Below are 22,706 nucleotides of genomic sequence, written 5' to 3' on the forward strand. Positions count from 1 at the left end.
GGTCGGCGGAGGGTACAGTTAAAGACACACACACACACAAAACGAGACACTTAACTATGCAGTCAGTCAACCACTGCAGTTCACAATGGGCCAATGCACATACAAGTGCACAATGCACTGAGGGCTGAGCTCTGACCGCCGGCTGCTAAAAAGATGCCGGGAACATTTGGTCTATATGACTCTAATTCACTGCTGAGTGGGTCAATAGCTTAACAGGCTGTCCCCCACCCCCAAACTTTCCTTTCCTCTCTAATGAAGGTAAGGGTCTACTAAATGTGTATACTTTAAAAATAATCAACCATATTCCCACAGTGGAAAAAATTCACACCCGTTGTAACTTGAAGTGTCCCATACAAACGCTACCCTACTCTCAAGCACCACGTGGCTTCCCTGGTGCATTAGTTGATCATATGCCTTGCTCAGGGGCCGCTCAATAATGGCTGCTGTAGGATGGAAGAGAGTTGAACATCTTACAGCTGGATCAGTTTGCAGATGAAAGCTAAGTGAAAATCCTATATACCTTCTCGGTAATTTCAAAAAGTTGACCTTTGACCTCTTTTCTGATGAAAAAGTTGTTTTGAAAGCTGTTTTTTGCAGTGTATTCTACATGTGAATATCACGGCTTTTAGCCGAGTGTATGACTTGCTTTACAGTGGGAATGAATAGTACGGTATTCATTCTCATGGCCCATTTTGTTTGATGTTGGTAATCATTGTACATCCCTGTGGATAAGAACGTCACTGAAATGCCTAAAATGTGAAAATGCGAACAAAGGAATAGCCCAAGATATTTTTGCACATTCAAGTATCTCTTCCTGATGACAACTCCATCTCAGTGAAACCACCAGAGATAAAGTGTGTGGATTAAAACAGAAATCCACCACATGATATGTCTATAGCTGGCAACCCAACATATTAACTTGTTCCACAAATATGTTGAAATAGCTAACAATGATATTTATACAGCCTAAATATTGTGCCCATATCAAAACATATGTCCTCGCAATACATTTAAATACCGTGAGGCGCTACTTCAAACACTTGCTTTGCATTACTGCTTCTTGGCACATCCATACATCTTTCTAAAGAAAAGAGAAAAAAATAGCTGGTACACTATACAGCCAACAGCCCAAGTATTGAGGAAAGTGGTGTTACACTGATCTTATATGATGACTGTAAAAAAGCCCATTACCTTGTGCAGTGTTTGCTCCATAGTGCTGAATAGGATTTTACTGGTATGAAAGCCACACAACAATGCAAGTGTTGGGTGCATTACTATTAAAAAAAAATTTTTTTAAATCTCCTATATATACCTACTGGAATCTCCCTATGCAGTGCCTGTATCACGGAAAATGTCAGTGAGTTGTGACAACACCAATCAGACACTGGAGGAGCCAATCTATCTGGATAGGAATATCCATGTTGGATGATGGGCAGCCTTGCCAAACTCCCAGCCTGAAGGGCAGCTCAGATCTGTGACAATTTTCCAGCCTGCTGCTCCAGTCGTACTGGAAAGGTACGACTGGAGCCCATAGTTAACGCTGGTTAACTGTGCCAAAGGCCAAGTGAACTAGAATAGAAGTTTGATTTTCTTTTTCACCAAACTGAGCATGGACTCGGCTATCTTTATTTGTATGGCTCCTACAGCTTAGCCTGCTCTTCCGCCCGCTACCAACGAGATGCAGACATGTGTAGAAATGTTGGGTTAATTCAACGAGCAGCTTGTCTTATTGCTCAGTTTTGCCGGAGCTGCTCAGCCAAAAGCCACTGAGCACAAAGACCCCGGACAGCTTTCCCTAAAATGAAATCCTGATCAGTGTTATTCAAACATGGCATGCAAGGCAAGGCTTACCTCCTCGATAGCAGCGATAGCAGTCCCAAGTCCACAGGCGAGACAAAAACTTATACTCTCTTTAACATCAGTGTGGACAGAACGAATCTAGCCGGTCTCGTCCATTGTCTGTCCAGGATCCTGACTGAACGTCTTTCGCCGTCGATTTTTCGAAGCGACAGCTTTTCCCTTCTCTCACTGTGAAAATACAACTTCATCTGCTACGGCCGAAATGAATGGCTTAAATGCGCACTCGCTTTTGCGGCCCAATTTCGATTTTGACGGCCACGCTAATTAAACAGGATGCGCTGCAAAGTGGGCGCGCTGTCATACCCTCACTTTCATCGCTGTGACCAAGTCTGGCACAGGCTATCTGCCAAAATGAACACCATTGTTGCCGTTTCCATGATGAGCGCATTAAAATCGTTTGTATAGCAGCAAGGAGATGGATTCAGAAGAATGTCACTGACCTCTAGGGCCGGACAAGCTTTACTGCAGAGGAAGGATTCAGTCGTGCGCTTTTGTACACACTTTACGATCAAGGTCTATTGTGATTGACATCAAGTCAATCTAATAGCAACCGACCAATATAGTGCCTCAAAGAAATGAGCCAATTGATGTTTAAAATAGGCGGGGCAAATTCAGATAACGGAACCAAATACTGGATCATTAACGGATATATCGTTAGCTATTCATGTGAAATATCAATGACGTTGGAAATCTCCCTGAGAAGTACCAAAACCTCTGGGGTTTTTTTAAAAATGGAAGCGAAAATGCCACTTGCCACTCTCGAAATAGCCTGAAACGAGGTAGTTGGATAAATAGTGTCTGGCTACGCTGCAAGATGATAGTTTTCATGTTTGATGCTAGCAAGCCTTGCTGTGATGAAGGAAGGGTAATTAGCTAGTCTAGCCACCGAAAACGACGATTAAATTACATAACGTTAGTAAGTTTTTTTTGTGTGTGGTTGTTGGAACCAACAAAGCCTTATGTTTTTGTAATGCCAATGTGTCTTTACTGATGTGTACTGTGCAATATCTAATTTCATGTGTTGTGTCTCTGTTCATATGTGATAACTGTAGTACAGTGTAATGTCTGACATACTGGGTCAGACATTAGTCCATTTGTGTCTGGGCTTGCATTATTGTGGTACTTGCGCTGGCTGAAGAAGAATTTCCTCTCAGAGGACAATAAATGATATAACTATATATCAATCATTTTGTTTCTACAATTTCCTTAATCTAGTTCATGTTAAGTTTGCTAGGTGTAAATAACATAGCAGTAAAAGTGTTAGTTGACATGTCTGTCCCTTTATTCAGTCTTTCTTTCCTTTTCACTCCAGAATCTGTCTACAAGTCACAGATATGTCTCTGGCCCAGAGGGTCTTGCTAACTTGGGTCTTTACCCTTATCTTTCTTATCATGCTGGTACTTAAACTGGATGGGAAGGTAACTGGCCTCATTTTAATATTCAGCCACATACGTAACATTTAAGGAGAGCGCTGATGTATATTCTCTTCTGCAAAATTCAGAATTTCTTACAGTATGGTACTATACTGTAATGTAACTAACACTGGCGAAGTAATAGGTTTAAGCTTGGACTCTATATGAAACTTTGTTTTGGAAAAGTATCTTTCATGTCATCTGAACATTTGCTTTCATTGCAGGTACAGTGGAACTGGTTCCTCATCTTCCTCCCTGTCTGGGTTTTTGATGGTATCCTCATCCTCATGCTCGCCGTCAAGATGGCTGGCCGCTGCAAGCCTGGCTACGACCCGCGCAACGGCTCTCCAGACCTGCGTCTTCGTGCCTGGTACCTGACGGCCATGTTACTCAAGCTGGCCTTCAGCCTCACATTGTGTGCCAAACTGGAGAAGCTGGCAAACGTCAAGCTGACATTTGTCTGTATACCGTTGTGGACTATGTTGCTAGGAGCTTTGGTGGAGCTCGGCATGAATATTTTCCCTGAAAGGAGAGAGGCTTAAGGAGAGGAAATCACGGTGTCAGACTTGAACGTGAAGCATCGAATGAAGAGAAACCTAATGTAAGAATGAGAGAATGGGGTGATTAGTGGACTAATGGTGTGCGTATACCATTGTGGGCTGTGTTGCTGGAAGCTTTGGTAGAACTGGGCTAGACATATTTCAGGTGTCAAGGGGGGCTCAAGGAGAATCAAATTGTATAAAAAGAACAGTATTAACCCAATGACTGTGTGACCTCATGAAAAAAGATAAATTTTAATTTGTGGGTCTACCTCAGACTACTTAAGTAGGAGCGTTGATGGAGTTTTGACTCCATCAACATGGAAGATAGCTACATCAAATGGCAAACAGCACATTAAGAATCAACCCATTTGACAGTTGCAAAAACTCCGCAAAATAACAGGGCTCATTTTCTAAGTATTGTTTAAAAGAAGGTAGGAAGGGAGTCGTTCTAAAGACTCGCCTTTTGGAGCCCTGTGAGAGACTACTGTGAAGCATACACTGGAAAGGACAATGTGGTCCAGCAATGGTCGTCTTTTAATTTGTCATCTGTAATATCCAATCTCCTGCTGTAGACACTGACACTGTATATAGTAAGCTAGCACAACCAACTGCTCTCATTTCTGAATGTTGATAGGAGGGAAAAAAGCAGTCATTTAAAGAATTTGAGGACTGACTCTGATTATATGCTGTGAATTTTGAGGGGGCCAGGGGATTTTTCACATTGTACTATTTTATAATATAGAACATACGTCATTGTGAAGGATTTCAAAAACAAAATAAGTCACCAGTGTTTTGTGTAGGGTTTGAAAATACTGAGTTACAGCATGAGTCAGTGTGAGAACCAGTATCCATAGCAGATCATGGTCTTAATTCCATGCAAATTATCTGGCTGACCAGGCAATCCAGTATCCAGTACCCCTCCAGAGTTTTATCATACAGGCTAAACCTTTTAAACGGCATGTTTCCTTATTCTTGCCTCGTGTGTTACTTATACTATGTACTGTGAGCCTCAGTATATTGTTAGTATCTCTGTACTAATGTCACCAAGACAAATTCCTGTGCAGATATAAGTTTGCAGTTGATAAGATTCCTCTGTGTTGACGATACACACAAAATTATTGGCCCCTTTGACCCGTGCAGTTATTGGACGTGGTGATTTTAAAAGTACCGTCTGCTAAAAACAATCTACCTGAAATGCGTTATGTCACACTGAAATATGATGTTATCATTAGAACAAAATATCCTCCATTGTGATGTGAAACGTCACACTGCCTGTAAATGCTCTCCAGCTGCCAGAGAATTACTTTTCATCAGCAGTTGGCCTTGTGGCTGTGTTGATTTAAAAGTGTGTGCATGGGGACATTTCCCATTTCAGTTATTTAGTAACAATACTTGCATGGGGACATTTCCCATTTCAGTTATTTAGTATCTATACTAACAGCTGAGATTGTGCATGAAAACAAAAAATTGTCTTTGTGCAATTTGGTTTGTGAGTCCCATTATAATGATTGCTCATTATTTCACTGCTCTTTGCATCATTTTGCACTACAAAGAAAATTGCCATTTTAAGATGAAACTATTTCATATATCATTTATGAATGTCATGTGAAAATAAATTGGTTTAAATTACATTGTAGGATGTTGATTCCTATCAGTGCTCTGCAAGTATTTCTTAAAGCTCCCATTATTCTTGGTCTTCCCAGAATCTTAATATGATGGGTGGTACTGATTCAAACAAAGTAAACAAGCCCACAGTGTCATCTATTGAAGTTCAAAAAATGGCAGACATCGGCAAATGTGCTGTGTAGCTGATACCTTTCTGTTAGAATTTGCTTGCCTCCTTTGTTTCGAGTTGCTGTTCTTACGTCACAGAAAGAGAAGTCAGGATTTACACTGATCAGACAAAACAAAACCACTGACAGGTAACTGATAACATTGATTATCTCGTTACAATGGCACCTGTCAAGGGGTGGGGTATATTAGGCAGCAAGTGAACAGTCAGTTCTTGAAGTTGATGTGTTGGAAGAAGGAAAAATGGGCAAGTGTAAGAATCTGAGCGACTTTGACAAGGACTAAATTGTGATGGCTAGTTGACTGGGTCAGAGCGTCTCCAAACAGCAGGTCTTGTGGGGTGTTCCCAATATGCAGTGGTCAGTACCTACCAAAAGTGGTCCAAGGAAGGACAACCAGTGAACCAGCAACAGGGTCACGGGCACCCAAGGCTCATGATGTGTGTGGAGAGTGAAGGCTAGCCCATCTGGTCCGATCCCACAGAAGAGCTACTGTAGCTTTTGCTTAAAAAGTTAATGCTGGCTATGACAGACAGCTGTCAGAACACAGTGCATCACAGCTTGCTGTGTATGGGGCTGCGTGGCCGCAGACTGGTCAGAGTGTCCATGATGACTCCTGTCCACCATCGAAAGCACCTACAATGGGCACATGAGCGTCAGAACTGGACCACGGAGCAGTGGAAGAAGGTGGCCTGGTCTGATGAATCACATTTTCTTTTACATCATGTGGATGGCTGGGTGCGTGTGCGTTGTTTACCTGGGGAAGAGATGGCACCCGGATACACTATAGGATGAAGGCAAGCCAGTGGAGGCACTGTGATGCTGTGGACAATGTTCTGCTGGGAATCCTTGGGTCCTGGCATTCATGTGGATGTTACTTTGACATGTGCCACCTACCTAAACATCACTGCAGACCAGGTACATCCCTTCATGGCAATGGTATTCAGCAGGATAATGCACCCTGCCACACTGCAAAAATTGTTCAGGAATGGTTTGAGGAACATGACAAAGAGTTCAAGGTGTTGCCTTAGCCTCCAAATTCCCCAGATCTCAATCTGATCGAGCATCTGTGGGATGTGCTGGAAAAACAAGTCTGATCCATGGAGGTCCCACCTCACAACTTACAGGACTTAAAGGATCTGCTGCCAACATCTTGGTGCCAGATACCAGAGGACACCTTCAGAGGTCTTGTGGAGGCCATGCCTCAACAGGTCAGAGATGTTTTGGCAGCACAATGGGGACCTACACAATATTAGGCAGGTGGTTCTAATGTTTTGGCTGATCAGTGTAAGTAGAATTCCATAGCACACCGCTAAACTGTCAACTGGTACCCAAAGGGGCCAGTAGTCTCTACTGGATCAAATGTGAACAGCTCAGTTACAAGCTGAGACTAATTTTCAACGTATTCTGAGTTTGAAAAAGTAAAGAATTTTGCAATAAGTCACAATTATATTTCATTCATGCAGTTATTAGCCTTACTATAAAGTGTTAATACTAGTACTACTTAAGGTAGAATTTGCATGTTCTCCCGTAGTCTTCGTGGGTTTCCAAAGGAATTGAATCAAGTGCAACTGGACTTGGTTATATAGCCGTGAAGACGTTTTGCCTCTCATCCAAGAGGCTTCATCAGTTCGTGCCTTTCTGACTAGACCAAGAGTCAGAAAGGCACGAACTGATGAAGCCTCTTGGATGAGAGGCGAAACGTCTTCACGGATATATAACCAAGTCCAGTTGCACTTGATTCAATTCCTTTGGATAACTATGACCTGGATGAATGAGAACATTCACAGACATGTTTGTGGGTTTCCCCTACATTTCCCTCCTACAGTCCAAACATGTAAATCAGATGAACTAAGACTCTAAATTGACCATAGATGTAAATATGAGTGAGACTATACACACAATGTGTGTAGATTTTTCATCTCGCAGCCAATGCTCGCAAGAATCAACCTCTATCCCCCTGCTATGCTGATTAAGAATAAGCAGCAAAAGTACTAATACAAATCATAAGTAACAGGCTATGAAATGCATACTAACTACAAAGTATGGAAGACATCAAAAATTTCAGTGTGAAATCTATGATCTGAGTCCAGTAGCAACAGTATTTTAATGGCCCCTTTGGAAGGTAATGAAATATCTCTAAAGTGAACTTAAAGGTTGGCTTTTCATGGAACGAGAGATTTCGTGTGTTTAGTGAAAATACCAGCAGAACAGACAGGAAATGTACCGAGACATTTTTTAACCACAGAACCAACAGCAGACTGTGTGTGTGTGTGTGTGTGTGTGTGTGTGTGTGTGTGTGTGTGTCTGAGCTGCACTTCTTATTAACATCACTTCCTCTTAACACTCGAGACAGGGCACATAAATACATGCGTCTCACACACGCTCACAGCATGGTCACTCGCCTCCCCCATCTCAACTCCAACTACCCCCTCTCGCTCTCTCGTTGCTCTCCCACCGCCTCTCTCTCCCACTCCTGCTAAAGGTCAGCTCTCTTCCTCTGGCGTTCCTGGTTTGTGTTTGAGAGAGCGAGAGCGAGAGAGAGATGGGGAGACCATGAGGGAAGCAGTGCGAGTTCAATTTGACCTGACATGCACCAGCCTCCAGTTGTAGGGCTACCGTGGAGTGTGTGGGTGTGTGTAGGCCCGTGCTGTCTGCTCTAATCCTGACCAGCAAAACTGCTGAGCTCATCATCACTGCAGACTGCGGCGTGTGGGTGGCTTGCATAACATGGCGAGAGAGGGAGAAACAGACAGAGACACACACAAAGAGAGAGAAAGTTACTGCTGATATCCTTTCCTTTTTTGAGTCATGAGACGTCTCCATAAACCCACATACATGAGCACATACTTAAAATGACACCTTGCCAGACTCGCCTAGGGTGGGTTGCTCGACCCATCCGGCACCTCCCCCCATAATCATATCAAAATATAAATATATTAGATAAAAGAAAATTAACATTTCCAATACGGCCATTTGTACCTCCAACACGAAAACAAGTTTTTACAGCTCTTAGGCCACGGCAAACCGTTAGTAATGCATTACATTGCAATTTTCTATGATGTGTGGGTGCAAACCGAAGAATGGGAAGCATGCGTTGAAAATGAAATCAGGAATTATGACCTCTGATGGAAGATTTTTTTGACACATTGAACCTTTTATTAGCTAGGCTCATACTTTAAAGTAGAAATCACACTACAAGGTTTTTCCTCTTTACAAAACTTCTTATGTACACTACAGTGCTGACAGTTAAAAATCACAGGAACAAAATAGCAAAAAAATAAAATAAAATTAACAGATAAATAATCTACGAAAACAGCACAAGCCCCTGAAGACTCCTGTTTTAGAACCACCTCTGTCTCATTTATACAAAAAATATAGAAGTTCCTATTTGCTTTTTGTTAACATCTGAAAACCAAAAAAGCATAAAAAGAGCTGTAGAGCACCTTGCAGCTGGCCTCAAATGCTTTTATTGTCGCCAGGCTCTCGCCCGGGCCGTATATAGTACAGAGTTCTGTCGCTGAGATGAAGCCAAGTGGCAAACTGACCCAACAAGGCTGCAATATTTTTTCCATCCAGGCCAACTCTTTTTTTTTCTTACACCAGAAAACATTTGTAAGTGTGTGTATAGGCTATTAGGAAGGCTACTCAAGAAAAACATGCCTCTGCTTTTGAGCTGCTTACCCACTGGACCACAGGCTTTAATCTACCCTAATTTACACCACAGGGGATTGGAACGTTCTTCACACCAAAATACAGCTGGTAGCTTTTAGACCCCCAATTTATGGGCTCTCTATGGTATCGCCGTCAATGTTCAACTTGGGCTCCGACTCTCAACCAGCGTCCTAAAAGGACAGAACTCCATCACTATATGGCTCTGGGCCCTTCACAGTTAAGGACAGGCACTGGGGAAATGTTGTGGGCTACATTAGCAAGTGGACCGATCTCCCAACATGTATAAAACACGGCCGAGAAAGCGGTCCTGATATCGGACCAATTCTGAGACCAAAAGTGAATAGTTTGATTCCAAAATACGATATCCACCACTTCAGAGAAAACATCAACTCACTGCTAATTATTACCAGTATCAACTCAGAAAGTGATTTATTGTACTTTTTAAAACTACAATACTGGTAAAACAGACCAGTGGGTGACATAAATAAGTCTTGTGTACGGGACCTTCTGTTCTTGAGAATATTGAACGATGAACTGTAGGTATTGTCTGGTCAAAGGGTTGATGTAAAGCGCTTCGAAAGAGAACTTTTCAATTATTTGTTGCAGGCAGGACAAGGTTGTTTCAAAGTAATTTATAGTTTATCACTATCAAGGCCTGGTTCACAGAGGTGCTAAGGCCCAAATGCATCACTGGAAGTGCTGATCTTGGAAGAAAATAAAAGTGCCCTTAATCTACATATTCCGTCTCGTTATTTTGGATAACCCGGGCTTGATTTTGACAGGAAATAACCCAAAAATAATTTACTTCTTACTTTTCCCCAACCAAGTGATGGAACCAGTAACCTTGGTATTTATATGCATTTAAGATGTTTTGACCCAAGTCTATGGTATTGGTATGGTTTCCAGTCAGAGCGTCTTCCTCATTCAGATGCTGTGAGATAACAGACATAACGGCACTGCATTGTGGTCTACTTGAGAGACTAACTCTTAACATAACCAAGTTGATTAAAGTAATAGATTTTGGATTGGGCAGATATATCAAAATATATTACTTTGAATGGCATTATAAATCTATTCCAAATATGCCCTCTTTCCTGAGCCCTCATCCATGTGTGTGTGTGTATGTTTTTATATATTTATAACTTCATTAAATGAAACCTTCAATGGTAGGGAAAGTGCTCAACAAACAAGGAGCAAAATAATCAAGTAATTTTTTAACTAGACAGTACAAGCCTGTTTCAAGCTATGTGCAATCATCAATCAAGCTCTAATGACTGCTGATGACTGCACATAGCATGAAACAGGCTTGTACTGTCCAGTTAAAAAATGACTCGAATCACTGTGTGTGTGTGTGTGTGTGTGTGTGTGTGTGTGTGTGTGTGTGTATATATATATATATATAAAATCCAGTGAGTCAAGTAAATTCTTTATGAGACAGCAAAGCCTATTTCATGCCATAAGCAACTGATGATTGCTTATGGCATGAAACAGGCTTGTACTCCCCATAAAGAATTTACTTGACTCACTGGATTATTTTGCTCCTTATTTGTTGAGCACTTTCCCTACGCTGAGTGTTTCTTTGTGAAAGTTATATGTAACTTTGTGCTGTAACTTCATGTCAAGTAAGTTCTTTATGAGACAGTAAAAGCCTGTTTCATGCCATAAGCAGTCATCAGCTGCTTATGGCATGAAACAGGCTTGTACTGTCTCATAAAAGAATTTACTTGACTCACTGGATTATATATATCAGGGCTTTTTAAAGCCTGGACCTCAGTCCGGGTGCGGACGGCAAGTCAACCCAGACCCAGCCTACACCTCATGTTATGAATACAATATGTTTAGAAGTGTAACGTTCTCTATTTTGTGTATTGCTGCTGCCAAGGTCATGTTACACTGGGGAATTTGCTTTGGGGGTAGTGTGATGCTTTTATTGCACTTACAGTAATGTAACGAGCGTAGTAGTTGTCACCAACTCGAGTAACACTAACTTAACTTCACCCTGGTTCAGTGTCTTCTCTGCTCTGCTCGGTGTGTGTGTGTGTGTGTGGAGGGGCTGAGAAACACCATCATTGAAACATTGAGCAGAAGAGAGGAAACTAGCGTGGCCATAAATGACAGTAACGAGTAGCGTACCGGTACGCGACAAACAATGCCATTTCTCCCACTAGGCTCGAATGTATTTTGACTATTGACCAGGTTATGTCCTAGTTCAGCTGGCTCGCAGATGCCTGGTTTCACATCCAACTTACTGAACTGTAAATCTGAATACAGAATTTTACTGTAAGGGCTCGGTCACAACAAAAAAGTTGAAAACGGGACCACTAAAACAATTTAAATAAAATACATTACTGTGTTGTACTTGAGACGATTGTACCGGGATTCAATACAGTCACACTGACCGTTAATGTCAATATGATATTTAAACCAATTTAGAGGAACAAATCATGAACCCATTAGATGATCCATACCTTTTATATTATCACACACTCTTATTCAGGCTAACTCTTTTTTTTCTATTTTGAAGAAAATGGTGTGATAGACAATATGGTCTTACACTGACAACTGAAATGCAAATGAAAAGATAACTTCTCTCAACATCAGTGTTCTCGGCAAAGTACTGGGACACTATACCGCCTGGATTATTGCTCATAATACAACAGTAAAGGTACTGAGATATAGCATGTCTAATATTGTTTAAGGACAAAATATTGTAGGGGAGAGCATGGCAATGTTATGATGTATCAATATATTATTGTATGAGAATACAATCGCGTGATATTGTACATCAATACTGTTTTACTCTTATTCTAGAAAAAGTATGATCAAAAAACAATTTCAAAACTAAGAGCAACTTGAGCTGCCCTTGACTTAAGTGACCACAACAAAATGGAAGCATTAACTGTGAGTGAAAACAGCAGTAGACAACTTTTTTGCTTTAACTTACCACGATGAAGAAAATGTTGACTGCACAGTGTAATGGCTATAGAATAACGACACCATCGGCGTTTACACTGGTTCCCTATAAGCCTCGCTTTTAGCCTTACAGGGAAGCAAATTCTGTTTGCCACCGGGTACGATCTCACGGGAAAACGAAGGCTCGGTTTATAGCACAAAGGAAGTGCGTCAACCATTGCACAACCAAAATAGGGAGAGGATAGCGCCGGTAGCTATCCCCAGCAGCGGAAATGGCGGACGGTGGAACAACCGAAGTGACAGTGGAAAGAGAAAAAGAACCCCATTGATGGGGGAGGCAAAGAAGGCAAAATGGGAGAGTGATAGAAGCAGAGGTACAACAAGAGTGAACCTCAGACGGGCATTCACTCAATGGAAACAGCTTTCATATTGTATCTGTTTCCCCATCGAGATGTGTTTCCCCCTAGCCAGACAAAGGGTTCACATGGAAACAGGTTAGCTATCAGGAATTATTAGGTTAAGGTAAGTGTTAGGTTAAGGCTAATCAAGCATCCCAGTGTTGTATCGCACTCTGGCTTGGGGGGGAACAGATCTCGATGAAGAAACAGAGTTTGATACAACACCTGGGACTTGAGAGGGTTCCAAACCGACATCCAGTAGGGATTCTTTCTACTGGATCAGTAAATAACACAACCTACCTACTTATTAATACTACTGAGTGTTTTAATCTGCCTTTATCATAGCACTGAGATCAGGGTTTCTAGTTCAAATTGGGATTCTTATGGTTGTTTCTTGCTTTGGACAGTAGCCAGGCTGATAATAAATGTAAAGTGATCAGGCTGTCTTTGCAACAGCGGTGCAACACAATAAAACAGTTGGAAACACTGGGGATGGGGGGGGGGTTGAAAAGTTGTCTACAGGCGCTTTAAGAAAAACCCTCATGACCTTTGTCATTTCCCGTATTTGAGACATCAGTGACAACAGCAGAGACCTTGCATCACTTCTGCTTCTTTTGTTTACTTATTGTACCTTACAACCAACAAAGTCCTCTATGAAGAAAGCTTTGGGATATTTTGACCAAGCACAGGGATGTCCAAGAGGGGAAAAGAAAATGTTTTTTTTCCCTCCCATTTTTATAAAGCTGAGATATAATGTCTTATCAGACCACCGGTGACATTTGGATAACTGAAAGGGTTATGCCCATTTCCAAAACAAGAACCATGCAGCAGACAAAGCCTGTTTGACTTGACTTGGGCCTGAAAACTTTAAAAATGGTCTAACCTGAATGCCAGAAACTCTACAGTTTAAAACCGAAGCCAAGTCCCATGGGAAATGGGTTTTTATACTCCAACGACCAACAAAAGTCCAAAGCTGTCAATAAACCTATGACTAAAAGTTTTAAAAGTTGCTAATAACAGCCTTTAACATTTTTTTCCCGAACCTGAACACAACCCAAGCCCGAGCATAGAAGTGTGAAATTCAGTCCATTCCAGCTCTATCAAACCCACTGAGTGCATATAAACATCAAGCTCTGATTATATACTAATACACTTCACTGTTTCCATACCAACAAACTCTATTATCATCTTTCTCATTCAATTTTTACATTGTTTTACATCAGAACCCCCAAATAAAAGCTTGAACATATACTCCTTTAAAAATGGGTATTACTATGTACAAACAACCCATTATAAAATCTCTTTGTTCTCCTCTTCATGCATTGGGGGCTGCACAGGAGGAAGGGGAGGGAGAGAGGTGGAAGGCTGGGGAGGAGGTGGAGGCGGGACAGGTGGGGGAGGAGGAGGAGTAGTATGCAGGGAGGAAGACGAGAGTGGGAGATGGGAGGATGAAGGCATGTGAAAAGACTGAGACGGAGGGGGCTGAGAGTAGGCTGGTGTTGAGGTTTGGTATTGAGGCCCCGGATGGAAAGACGCTGGGGGGTGAGAAAGGAGAGACTGGGAGTGAGGGGGAAAGTGGGAGTGTGGTGGGGGGAAAAATGCTTCAGTGGGTGGGACGAATTGGTGCAGGTGAGAAAAGTGAGGCAGATGGGACTGAGAGCCATGGGAGGACTGAAGGCCGACTTGTGGAGACTGGTTCACTTGAGGGGCTTTCAGTTGTGGTTGACTCATGATACTGGGGCCAAATGTTTGGGATGGGGTTTTACACGTGGCATGCAGGCGATATTGAGTTAAATGAGCTGAATGGGACTGGGAATGTGTGTTTGGACTGAGAAATGCACACTGCATTTGGCTGAAATGGGCAGGGCCCGGAGGTCGGGGTTGAGCGAGATGGGGGGAAGTGGTAGTGGCTGGAAGGTGGGCATGCTGCAAGAGGGGGGGGAATGAAGGGGCAGGGTTTTGTTGGAGGTGAGGAGAGGGGAGATCCTGTGGTGTGTATTGCTGTGCATGTGTTCCTTGGGGAGGGCACTGCCTCCCTGCGTCCTGTGGTGTGCACGTCGCTGGGCCCGCAGGAGTGTGCGAGTCCGAGTCCACACTGTAAGTCCATCTTTCTGAGAGCGAATGTGTCCGTGTGTCCGTCAGAGTGAGACTCTGTTTATCAGCAACTGTTTGTGTCTGTGTGTCTCCTTGAAACTCTGAGGACGCATGTGTTTGCATACCCAACTGTGTGTGTGTCTGCACATCCCCTGGGTGTGTCCATTTTTCGGGTGATGCATGACCTCTGACCTCCGACGCCATGTGTGTTCGTGGGTCTGCAGGCGCTGGCTGAGCTGTTGTGTCCGACTGCATGCGTGCACACGTGTCTGAGTGAGCGTTAACCTTTGGGCTGAGCAAGTCCTTGTCCTTGGTTTGATCTGGCTGAGAAGAGGAGGAATGATGGGAGGAGAAAGAATCAGCGTAGAGCCCCGCGGGCTTGGGAGTGGTGAGGAGAGAGGGTGAGGAAGTGGAGATTGACGATCTGGAGGAAGTGGGGGAAGAAGCAGGATTGGGAGCAAAGGAGGACAAAAAAGAGGGAAAGGAGGAGCAGTGAGTGACACTGGGTTCTGTTAAAGGAGTGGAAAAGGGATATGGAGGGACAGAGAAGGAGGGGGAAGACATGGAGGGGGAAGACTTAGAGGAGGCAGAGCGGGATGGGGAGACTTTGGAAGAGGAATTGGAGCCTGGGCTGGAAGACGATGTCCTGCTGTCCAAGTTATGATGAGGCTGTTGAAGATGGTGGTGAGGAGAAAGAGGTGAATGGTGTTGGTGTGCTTTGGGTCTCCCATCCTGATGAAGAGGTAGCACGGGACAGGAGGAAAAAGGGAGGTGTGGAGGAGGTTTGTGAAGGGAGAGCGTAGAAGATTGTTCTTTCACCTTTGGAAGAGAAGGAGAACCCACCTCTCTGGATCTCCCCTCAATGTCACTTCCTTTGCAGTCCGCTGAGGGGGAGAGTCGCATGGCCAGTGGAAGGTTTTGAGGACAGTGACTGTCCTCTTTCTCCGCTTTGACCACCGCCAAAGTCCTATATTTCATCACCTCCTCCTCCTTCATCCTCTCCTTCACCCCTCTCCCCTCCTTCTTCTCCTTCTTCACCTCTGGCCTCCTCCTCCCTTCCTCTCCCTCTTTCCGTTCCATCGCCCCACTCTCCCCCTTCAGCTCTGGCCCCTCATCAATCGCACTCTCTTCTTCCTCCTCTTTCATCACCTTGCCCTCCCACTCTGCTTGCTCCATCTCCTCACCATCTCCTCTGTGATACTGTTTTAGGCGCACATGCCAGGCCAGGCTGCTGACAGCGGAGACCGTCTTGAACTGGTGGACCACGTTGCGGGGGATGAAGTAGATGTCGTCATGACACAACCGGATGCGGGCATAGCGGATGCCCTCACGACGCAGCTGGTTTAGCTTGGCATCATCCACCCACTGGACACACTAGAGAAAGAGAAAGGGAGAGAAAGAAATGGGTGGCAGAGAAGGGGGAAAAGAGGAGTTTAAGTAAGGGGTGAAAGGGTTGCAAAACACTCATGTAATATTAGCCAGCCCCCCCCCCACCGCCAAAAAATAAAATGAATAAAATATAAAAAGAATTCTATTAGAAATTAAATAACCATTTATACCAGTTTTGCAACAGAGATCATTTTGAAATCTTATAGAGGCACTTTACTTAAATATCCCAATACTTTCCACTGTAAAAAAAAAAATTAAACATAACTTGCAAACAGACAAGTTAAAGCAATGTTCATTAATTCAAGAGCTTATGAAAAGATCTGTCCTTTATAAAGATATTAGCTCTGGACTGCTGCAAAACTATGATGAACCACCAGGTGGTAGGCCTTCCCTATTAATTTCCACTGCTTGCAAAACGTCATGATATTGCCTGGATTATGTAATGCTAAACAAGTGATTTTTCAAGAATTAATCTTATTCTTTATGATATTAAAAAGAAATTAAACAAAATTTTATACTTAAGTCTGGAAATGATAATGACAAAATTCTAGTAATATTGAGCAATGGTTATTGCTGATCCCCTCTATTGTCACCTTTGTTTGCATTAGTATGTCGGCTTGTGTACGCGCATTAGTATGTCAGCTTGTGTACGTGAAGTCCTAAACTCTGGTCCAACAGCATCCTGGAGAAATTTCTTATAATGAGTAACTCTACTTCATGCTGCTGCTGTGTGTGTGTGTGTGTGTGTGTGTGTGTGTGTGTGTGTGTGTGTGTGTGTGTGTGTGTGTGTGTGTGTGTGTGTGTGTGTGTGTGTGCAAGCATGATATATCACCTGAGACAGTGGTGGTTCATGTAGGTCCAGCTGTAGTCTCTGCACTACATCAGGGAAATCACCAGCATGGAAACACACAACATCTTTGGTTACAAGAGGAGGCTCCATGCTAACAGAGAGAAACAAAGAGGAGGTAGAGGAATAAGGGTTACATGATATCTGCATGAGTGCAATATGTGTATAAACTGTGTGATTGTACGTGTGTGTTTTATAGACAATCAAATTGACATGCTGTTGTTCTGCAGATGAGACATACCCTTCTCCTAAGTGTACGGCCTTCAGCACCCCCACGGCAGCTGTGGTTTGCCGCTCAAAACCCTGACCGATGTGATCAGCGTGGGCGCGGGTTCTATCCTCAAACAGCATCTCTCTGGGCTCACTGGTCCTGGGCAGGTACTGGAGCAGGTTTTTCACCTCATTTGTAGACCTTCAAACAGACAAGACAAAAAAACAGTCGATCAAGCCATCCAAAAAGTGTCAATGTGTGGATGGTGATAGCTGAGGGCCAGAGCTTTGTCTCCTGCTTTGTTCCCTGATCAGGCTCCCTCAATTCTTCTCAACTTACAGTTTGAAAACATTGAAAATGAGCTGACTGTTCTTGTTCCTTTAAAAAAAAAAAAACACCACTTTGGTATGATGGGAAAAAAAAGAACAGTGCAAAAGAGACACCTGAGCAAGGCGACACATCCTCCCACCAGCGTTTATTACCATCTTGATACTATGAAGGAGACCCATTTCTGCTGCAGGCCTTCGGACAGCTGGGAACCCTGCTTGCCCTGCCTCCTCACTCCCGCGGCTGGTGTGTCTGCGTGTGCGTGCATGTGTGTGTGTGTGTGTGTGGGGGGGGGGGGGGGTCATGGAAATACACCTGTGAACACTCTGGACTAGTAATTACACAAAACAATGAAACAATGATGGTTGACGATAAAAGACATGTAGTATTGTACAATACAGGATATGACAGGACAATTAGTATTGTACCATACGTTGAAACGTCTCCCTGCATTCTCTCACTGTACCACTTAGAGAACTACACAAGCAGACCTCATGGGCCTGTCCCTGTATTCTCCCTGAACAAAGATGTCAACCCATTGGCCAACTTCCAACCATACATTTTCCTATGCCTCACACCATAGTTCAAACATCTGGTCATCGCCAGTTAGGGGCCATATAGAATTACAAGACCCTGTAAGTTAAGCAGGGAAGATGGGACAGAAGATAACACCCATCCCCCATTACAAATATTCCTTACTCCCCTCTGGAGAGTTCACAAGACCTTTCTTTAAAGCAGATTTTATCTACATAGTATAGAGAAACAAATACACATTGAATAAATGATCATTCCTAATGTTTCATACCAATTTTCCTTCACGGGGGTATTTCAGACAACAGACCCTTGTGCTATGGAACACCACTAATCCCCGCCAGGCCCTTCTGCAACTTCCTACACCATGCTTTGCTTCTTCCGTTTACTGTCATAAAGTAACTGTATGCTAACCAAGAAAAGTTAGTGTAACTGGATATTTAGATGGATACTGCAGACCATTCTCTGTGTTGTGTATGCCCTGCCCAAGGGTCAAAACACCATCAATCAAAGTGAATTCAGTAAATACCTTGTCCTGCCAACATGTTCCACTGGACACTCCAGAGAATCCCTTTCATCTATAATATTATTTTCACTCTTTTCTTTTTTTGGTCAATATCGTTATTGCGCTTTCTGATATACAAACAAGTTGAAAACAGGCCAACAGACCAAACAGTATCAAATGGGAAGGCTATATCACACACTAAAGAAACATAGGGGGAGATCACATCTTCATCAAAGACGTCATAATTTTGTATTTCCCTATATGCAGTACAGCATCAGAAACACTAAACACATACAAATACAAAGATAAAACAACAAATTAAACAGTAACAAAAAGGGGGAAGCCATGTTATACATCAAAAACAAACTTCTTCTTTCGGCTTGTTCTCTGTTTTTCAGGGGTCGCCACGGCAGATTTTATAGTTTCCATCGGTACCATGTGAGGGCACAGCACCAGTGGCGGCCATTGTTAACCCGGGCCTCGACCGATTCAGTATGGTCTTGTCAATCTGCATACTGATTTGGCAAAATGTTATGTTGGATACCCTTTCTGACACAACTACTAACCCTATGGACGGGGGCACAGGTAAAGCGCTGGACGCCATCCCAGTATTCATGGACTTGCGCCCATGCCTGTCACCTTACACATCAAAAACAAACAAAAATTGTAAAATAAATATAGATAGATAAAAAAAGGGTGGAATCATCCCAATCAGAGACAGCATTCAAGTCTTCATTCAATCAGATCTAGAACTGGTGGTATTGAGACCTCCGGATTAGTAAGAGACAACAGCACATTGTCAGCATACAAGGAAATTTTATGAATATTACTCCCAGCTGAGATACCTGTAATAGAAGGGGTGGGTCTAATAGCCTATGCCAAAGGCTCGAAAGCAGTTGCAAATAAAAGTGGGGACAAAGGGCACCCCTGTCTAGTAGCCCGGCCCAGGTGGAAATAAGATGATCTTTTGCCATTTAGTAACTTCTCCCAGCTAATAAAGCCCATTTTCACTCTTTTCTGGCTCATTTCTTTCTTTGAGTCATCTAACTGTCTGTGTGTTCATACTTGACAGATGAACACCACAATACCATGGTGAATGATTGAAGAATTTCACTTAATTTACCACAAAATGTTACAAGATGATAAACTGGAGCAGCAGAAATCAAATCTCTGACAGCAAAGGACCAGGAGCTGTGTGTTCAAATAGTGAAATCTTAGAAAATACAAGGTGAAAAATCAGAATCTTGGTTAAAACCTGGAGTGCAAAAAGAGGCATCACTTAATAAATATCACTTAATAAATATGGACAAACCTGGACTGAAGATGAGTTAGGACTGACAGGACATGGGCTCAGAGGAAAAACAAATGGATGAGAACACACACAAGGAGTTAAAGTCTTACAATGGGCTGTGTTGCTAAACAACAGAATGTACCGCAGTCAGCTCTCTACTGGATCAGTGACTCACGCTGGAGCTGTAGTCAGATTTATACAAGCGCATAACACGCACGCACTCAGACACACACACACCTGCAATGAAATTCCAAGGAAAGCTTAAGACTGTGCAGTTGTGTGTGTGTGTACGTACACACACACACACACACACACACACACACACACACACACACACACACACACACACACACACACACACACACACACGACAGCAGCTACACTACCAGTTCTGAGCACTGCAGCCTGTATTCATTCATTCAGAGATTAAGGGAGAGAGAGCCAGACAGAGAGAGAGCCAGAGGAAGGTGGGAGAGAGAAAGGAGCAGAGGAAAGAACACAGAGAGTAGCAGGGAGAAGAACACACACACGCACACACGCACACGCACACACACACACACACACACACTAAATGAGCTGGGTGACAGTAATAAATGTAAAGCAAGGAAAGATAGGAAAAACACAGGAAAATGGGTGGGGTGGAGGTAAAAGGGAGGACGGAGAGAGCAGAGTGATATAAAACGTCAAACATCCATTATGTTGTGCACGGTCTTCCTCTGGCACTGTGTGTGAGGTCCTATTGTCCTGCTCACATATGCGGCAGCATTCACTGTGTCCCTAACTCTACCATGTCGATTAACCCTGGAGACGGGATTCTCGTATAATTGCTGTCAATTTAAATGATTCTGGTTTTGAGGGGCTGAGTTGAAATGTAGAATGAGAAAAAAGTGAAAAGAACATGAAGGACAGAGAAGCAGAGGGCGAGAAGTGAGAGGGTGAGGGGTGAGGAGAGGAACATAGTAAAAGGGAGTGGAGAGGGGAACAAGGGAGAAAGAGAGGATGAAAGGAGAGGGAGGGGAACCATCATCTGATGACAGAACTGCTCATGGACCTCTTCTTAAAGAGACAGCACACGATTAAACAAGATGTGCGGTGTTGAGATGTACTGTGTGCTATGCTCATCACAGTGTCAGCTTGTCATGCCCCTCTCTTGCTATCAGGACAGCACCCAAAATAAGCGGGTTTTTCAAAGACCAAAACAAGGAAGACTCAAATTGCACATAGCTGGCTTGCTCAGCGCTGTACCCATCCACAGGCTCAAAGGAAATCCCTTTTACTGACTTTACAAGAAGGGCATCTAGGAAAAAAAAAACAAAAAAAAGAGTGGACAGCGCAACTTTTAGCTGGTTACTGAACATAACCCAAAACTTCAAGCACTGATGTGCAATCTCTGTGGCTATAAACATGTGATCTCGCCTAAAAATAATGCTAAAAATGTGATCTCAGCAGGTAAAAACACAAACTTTCTAACCTAATTTCACAACTTTCCATTACCTCAGTCATATTTCCAGGACATGTAATCAATTTTATCATCTTCCAGGTGTTTTCCATGACTATAAAACTAGTCTATAAATCTCCAGGTTCTCCAGGACACATGCTAACCCTGCAAATAGTGTGTTTTCAGTGGAAGAAATGACTGCTTACAGACACAGATTGGCAGATGCAAGCACTGAACAGGCCATCGTTCAGTTATGCGACAGTCTCCATAACAGGTAATTTACCTTACCATTTGTGTCCAATTAGAAACAGTACATTCTGTGGTAGCATCTGTCTAAGCAACTCTTCATCACCTGGTAGCACTAAACAGATGCTTTTGGGAAGCAGTGGTCAGGGCTAATTAGTCCCTTCAATGTAGATACAAAACCAGTTTGTTTCAAAGTATCTTACAAAATGGCAGGGGGCATGCGAAAAGTACAAATTAAAATTTAAGCAGTAAATCGGCAAAATTTTTTTTTAAACAACTGGTTAAACTGAAAGGCCAGAGAAAGATAAATAAGGTTTAAGACAAGTTTTAAAAGTTCAAACAGATGACTCACTATGCAATTATTGAAAATCCACTTCAAGAATGGCGCTTTACCTCTAAAAGCTGAAAGCTCCCTTCAACTTCAACTCTGGACCTCTGAAATCCGCGCTGCTCATCTCTTAGTGCTGTCAGATATGCGTAACAGCATGCGCTTTCCACTGACAGCAACATGAATTAGAAGCCAGAGTTGTATGGAGAGGATCCCTGTGGACACCCTATCTCTCTTTCAAACACAACATATGTCGATGCTGCAGACAAAATCTCATTGCAAACCAGGTCACAGCATTCTCTCTCACTCTGTCTCTCTTTCTCACCATCTATATCAATTCCTATACATCACTTGCTTCAAGACAGTGCTCTCTCTTGCTTGCACACACACAAAAGCAGAAACATATACATGTGATATGTTATCCTTGTGGGCTTACCATAGAAAGGATGAATGATGTGACATGAGACAGAAAGCATGAAAGAAGGGAGAGGGAGAGGGTAAACAATTAGAGGTTAAGAGGAGAAAAAGATTAGAAAAGGAAAGGTGGAGGGTGGGGAGAGGGTGAGTAGATAAGAATGGGAGTTGACCATAAATGAAATCATAAAAATTGTTGCATTTCACTTTCTTGTATTATGGCTCTGCTATTGAGAAACAGGAACTTGATTGCTATTGGAAGATGCTGAGAGTGGCGGTGTGGAGGGGAGAGCAGGGAGATGGAAGGAGAGAAGAGAGGAGGTGATAACCTGACCACTTTTCATTATGCGTTTTTGCAAAAAAACAGATTTCTTCATCCCCGGCTGCGTTTCTGACAGCCAAGTGTACACACACACACACACACACACACACACGCACGCACGCACACACGCATGCACACACACACACATTCTTGACATCAAGCCCTTCAGACAG

At 43.0% G+C, this 22,706-nt stretch overlaps 2 protein-coding genes across 2 annotated transcripts in view; one reads left to right on the forward strand and one right to left on the reverse strand.

Annotated features, from left to right (window-relative positions):
* Positions 1–2,538: 2,538 nt before the first annotated feature.
* Positions 2,539–5,365, forward strand: LOC130110588 (transmembrane protein 60-like). Its single transcript, XM_056277745.1, has 3 exons — positions 2,539–2,639; positions 3,173–3,278; positions 3,497–5,365. Exons 2-3 carry the CDS (start codon positions 3,195–3,197, stop codon positions 3,812–3,814), a joined length of 402 nt encoding a protein of 133 aa, XP_056133720.1. The 5' UTR covers positions 2,539–2,639; positions 3,173–3,194; the 3' UTR covers positions 3,815–5,365.
* Positions 5,366–14,380: 9,015 nt separating this feature from the next.
* The window catches only part of LOC130109667 (lysine-specific demethylase RSBN1L-like), a 38,421-nt gene continuing 30,095 nt past the window's right edge, over positions 14,381–22,706 (reverse strand). The window contains exons 8-13 of the mRNA XM_056276666.1: positions 17,162–17,332; positions 16,906–17,014; positions 15,773–16,058; positions 15,504–15,568; positions 14,877–15,416; positions 14,381–14,701 (exon numbers count right to left, since the gene is read on the reverse strand). Of these exons, the coding sequence (XP_056132641.1) occupies positions 14,381–14,701; positions 14,877–15,416; positions 15,504–15,568; positions 15,773–16,058; positions 16,906–17,014; positions 17,162–17,332 (1,492 nt within the window). The remainder of the gene's footprint in view (positions 14,702–14,876; positions 15,417–15,503; positions 15,569–15,772; positions 16,059–16,905; positions 17,015–17,161; positions 17,333–22,706) is intronic.

Source organism: Lampris incognitus, chromosome 3 (genome assembly GCF_029633865.1).
Source record: "Lampris incognitus isolate fLamInc1 chromosome 3, fLamInc1.hap2, whole genome shotgun sequence".
Classification (NCBI taxonomy): domain Eukaryota; kingdom Metazoa; phylum Chordata; class Actinopteri; order Lampriformes; family Lampridae; genus Lampris; species Lampris incognitus.

Coding starts and splice junctions, on each gene's coding strand:
- LOC130110588 (XM_056277745.1), top strand. CDS start 3,195: ATGTCTCTGGCCCAGAGGGTCTTGCTAACTTGGGTCTTTACCCTTATC. Junction 3,279..3,496: donor TACTTAAACTGGATGGGAAG/GTAACTGGCCTC, acceptor CTTTCATTGCAG/GTACAGTGGAACTGGTTCCT.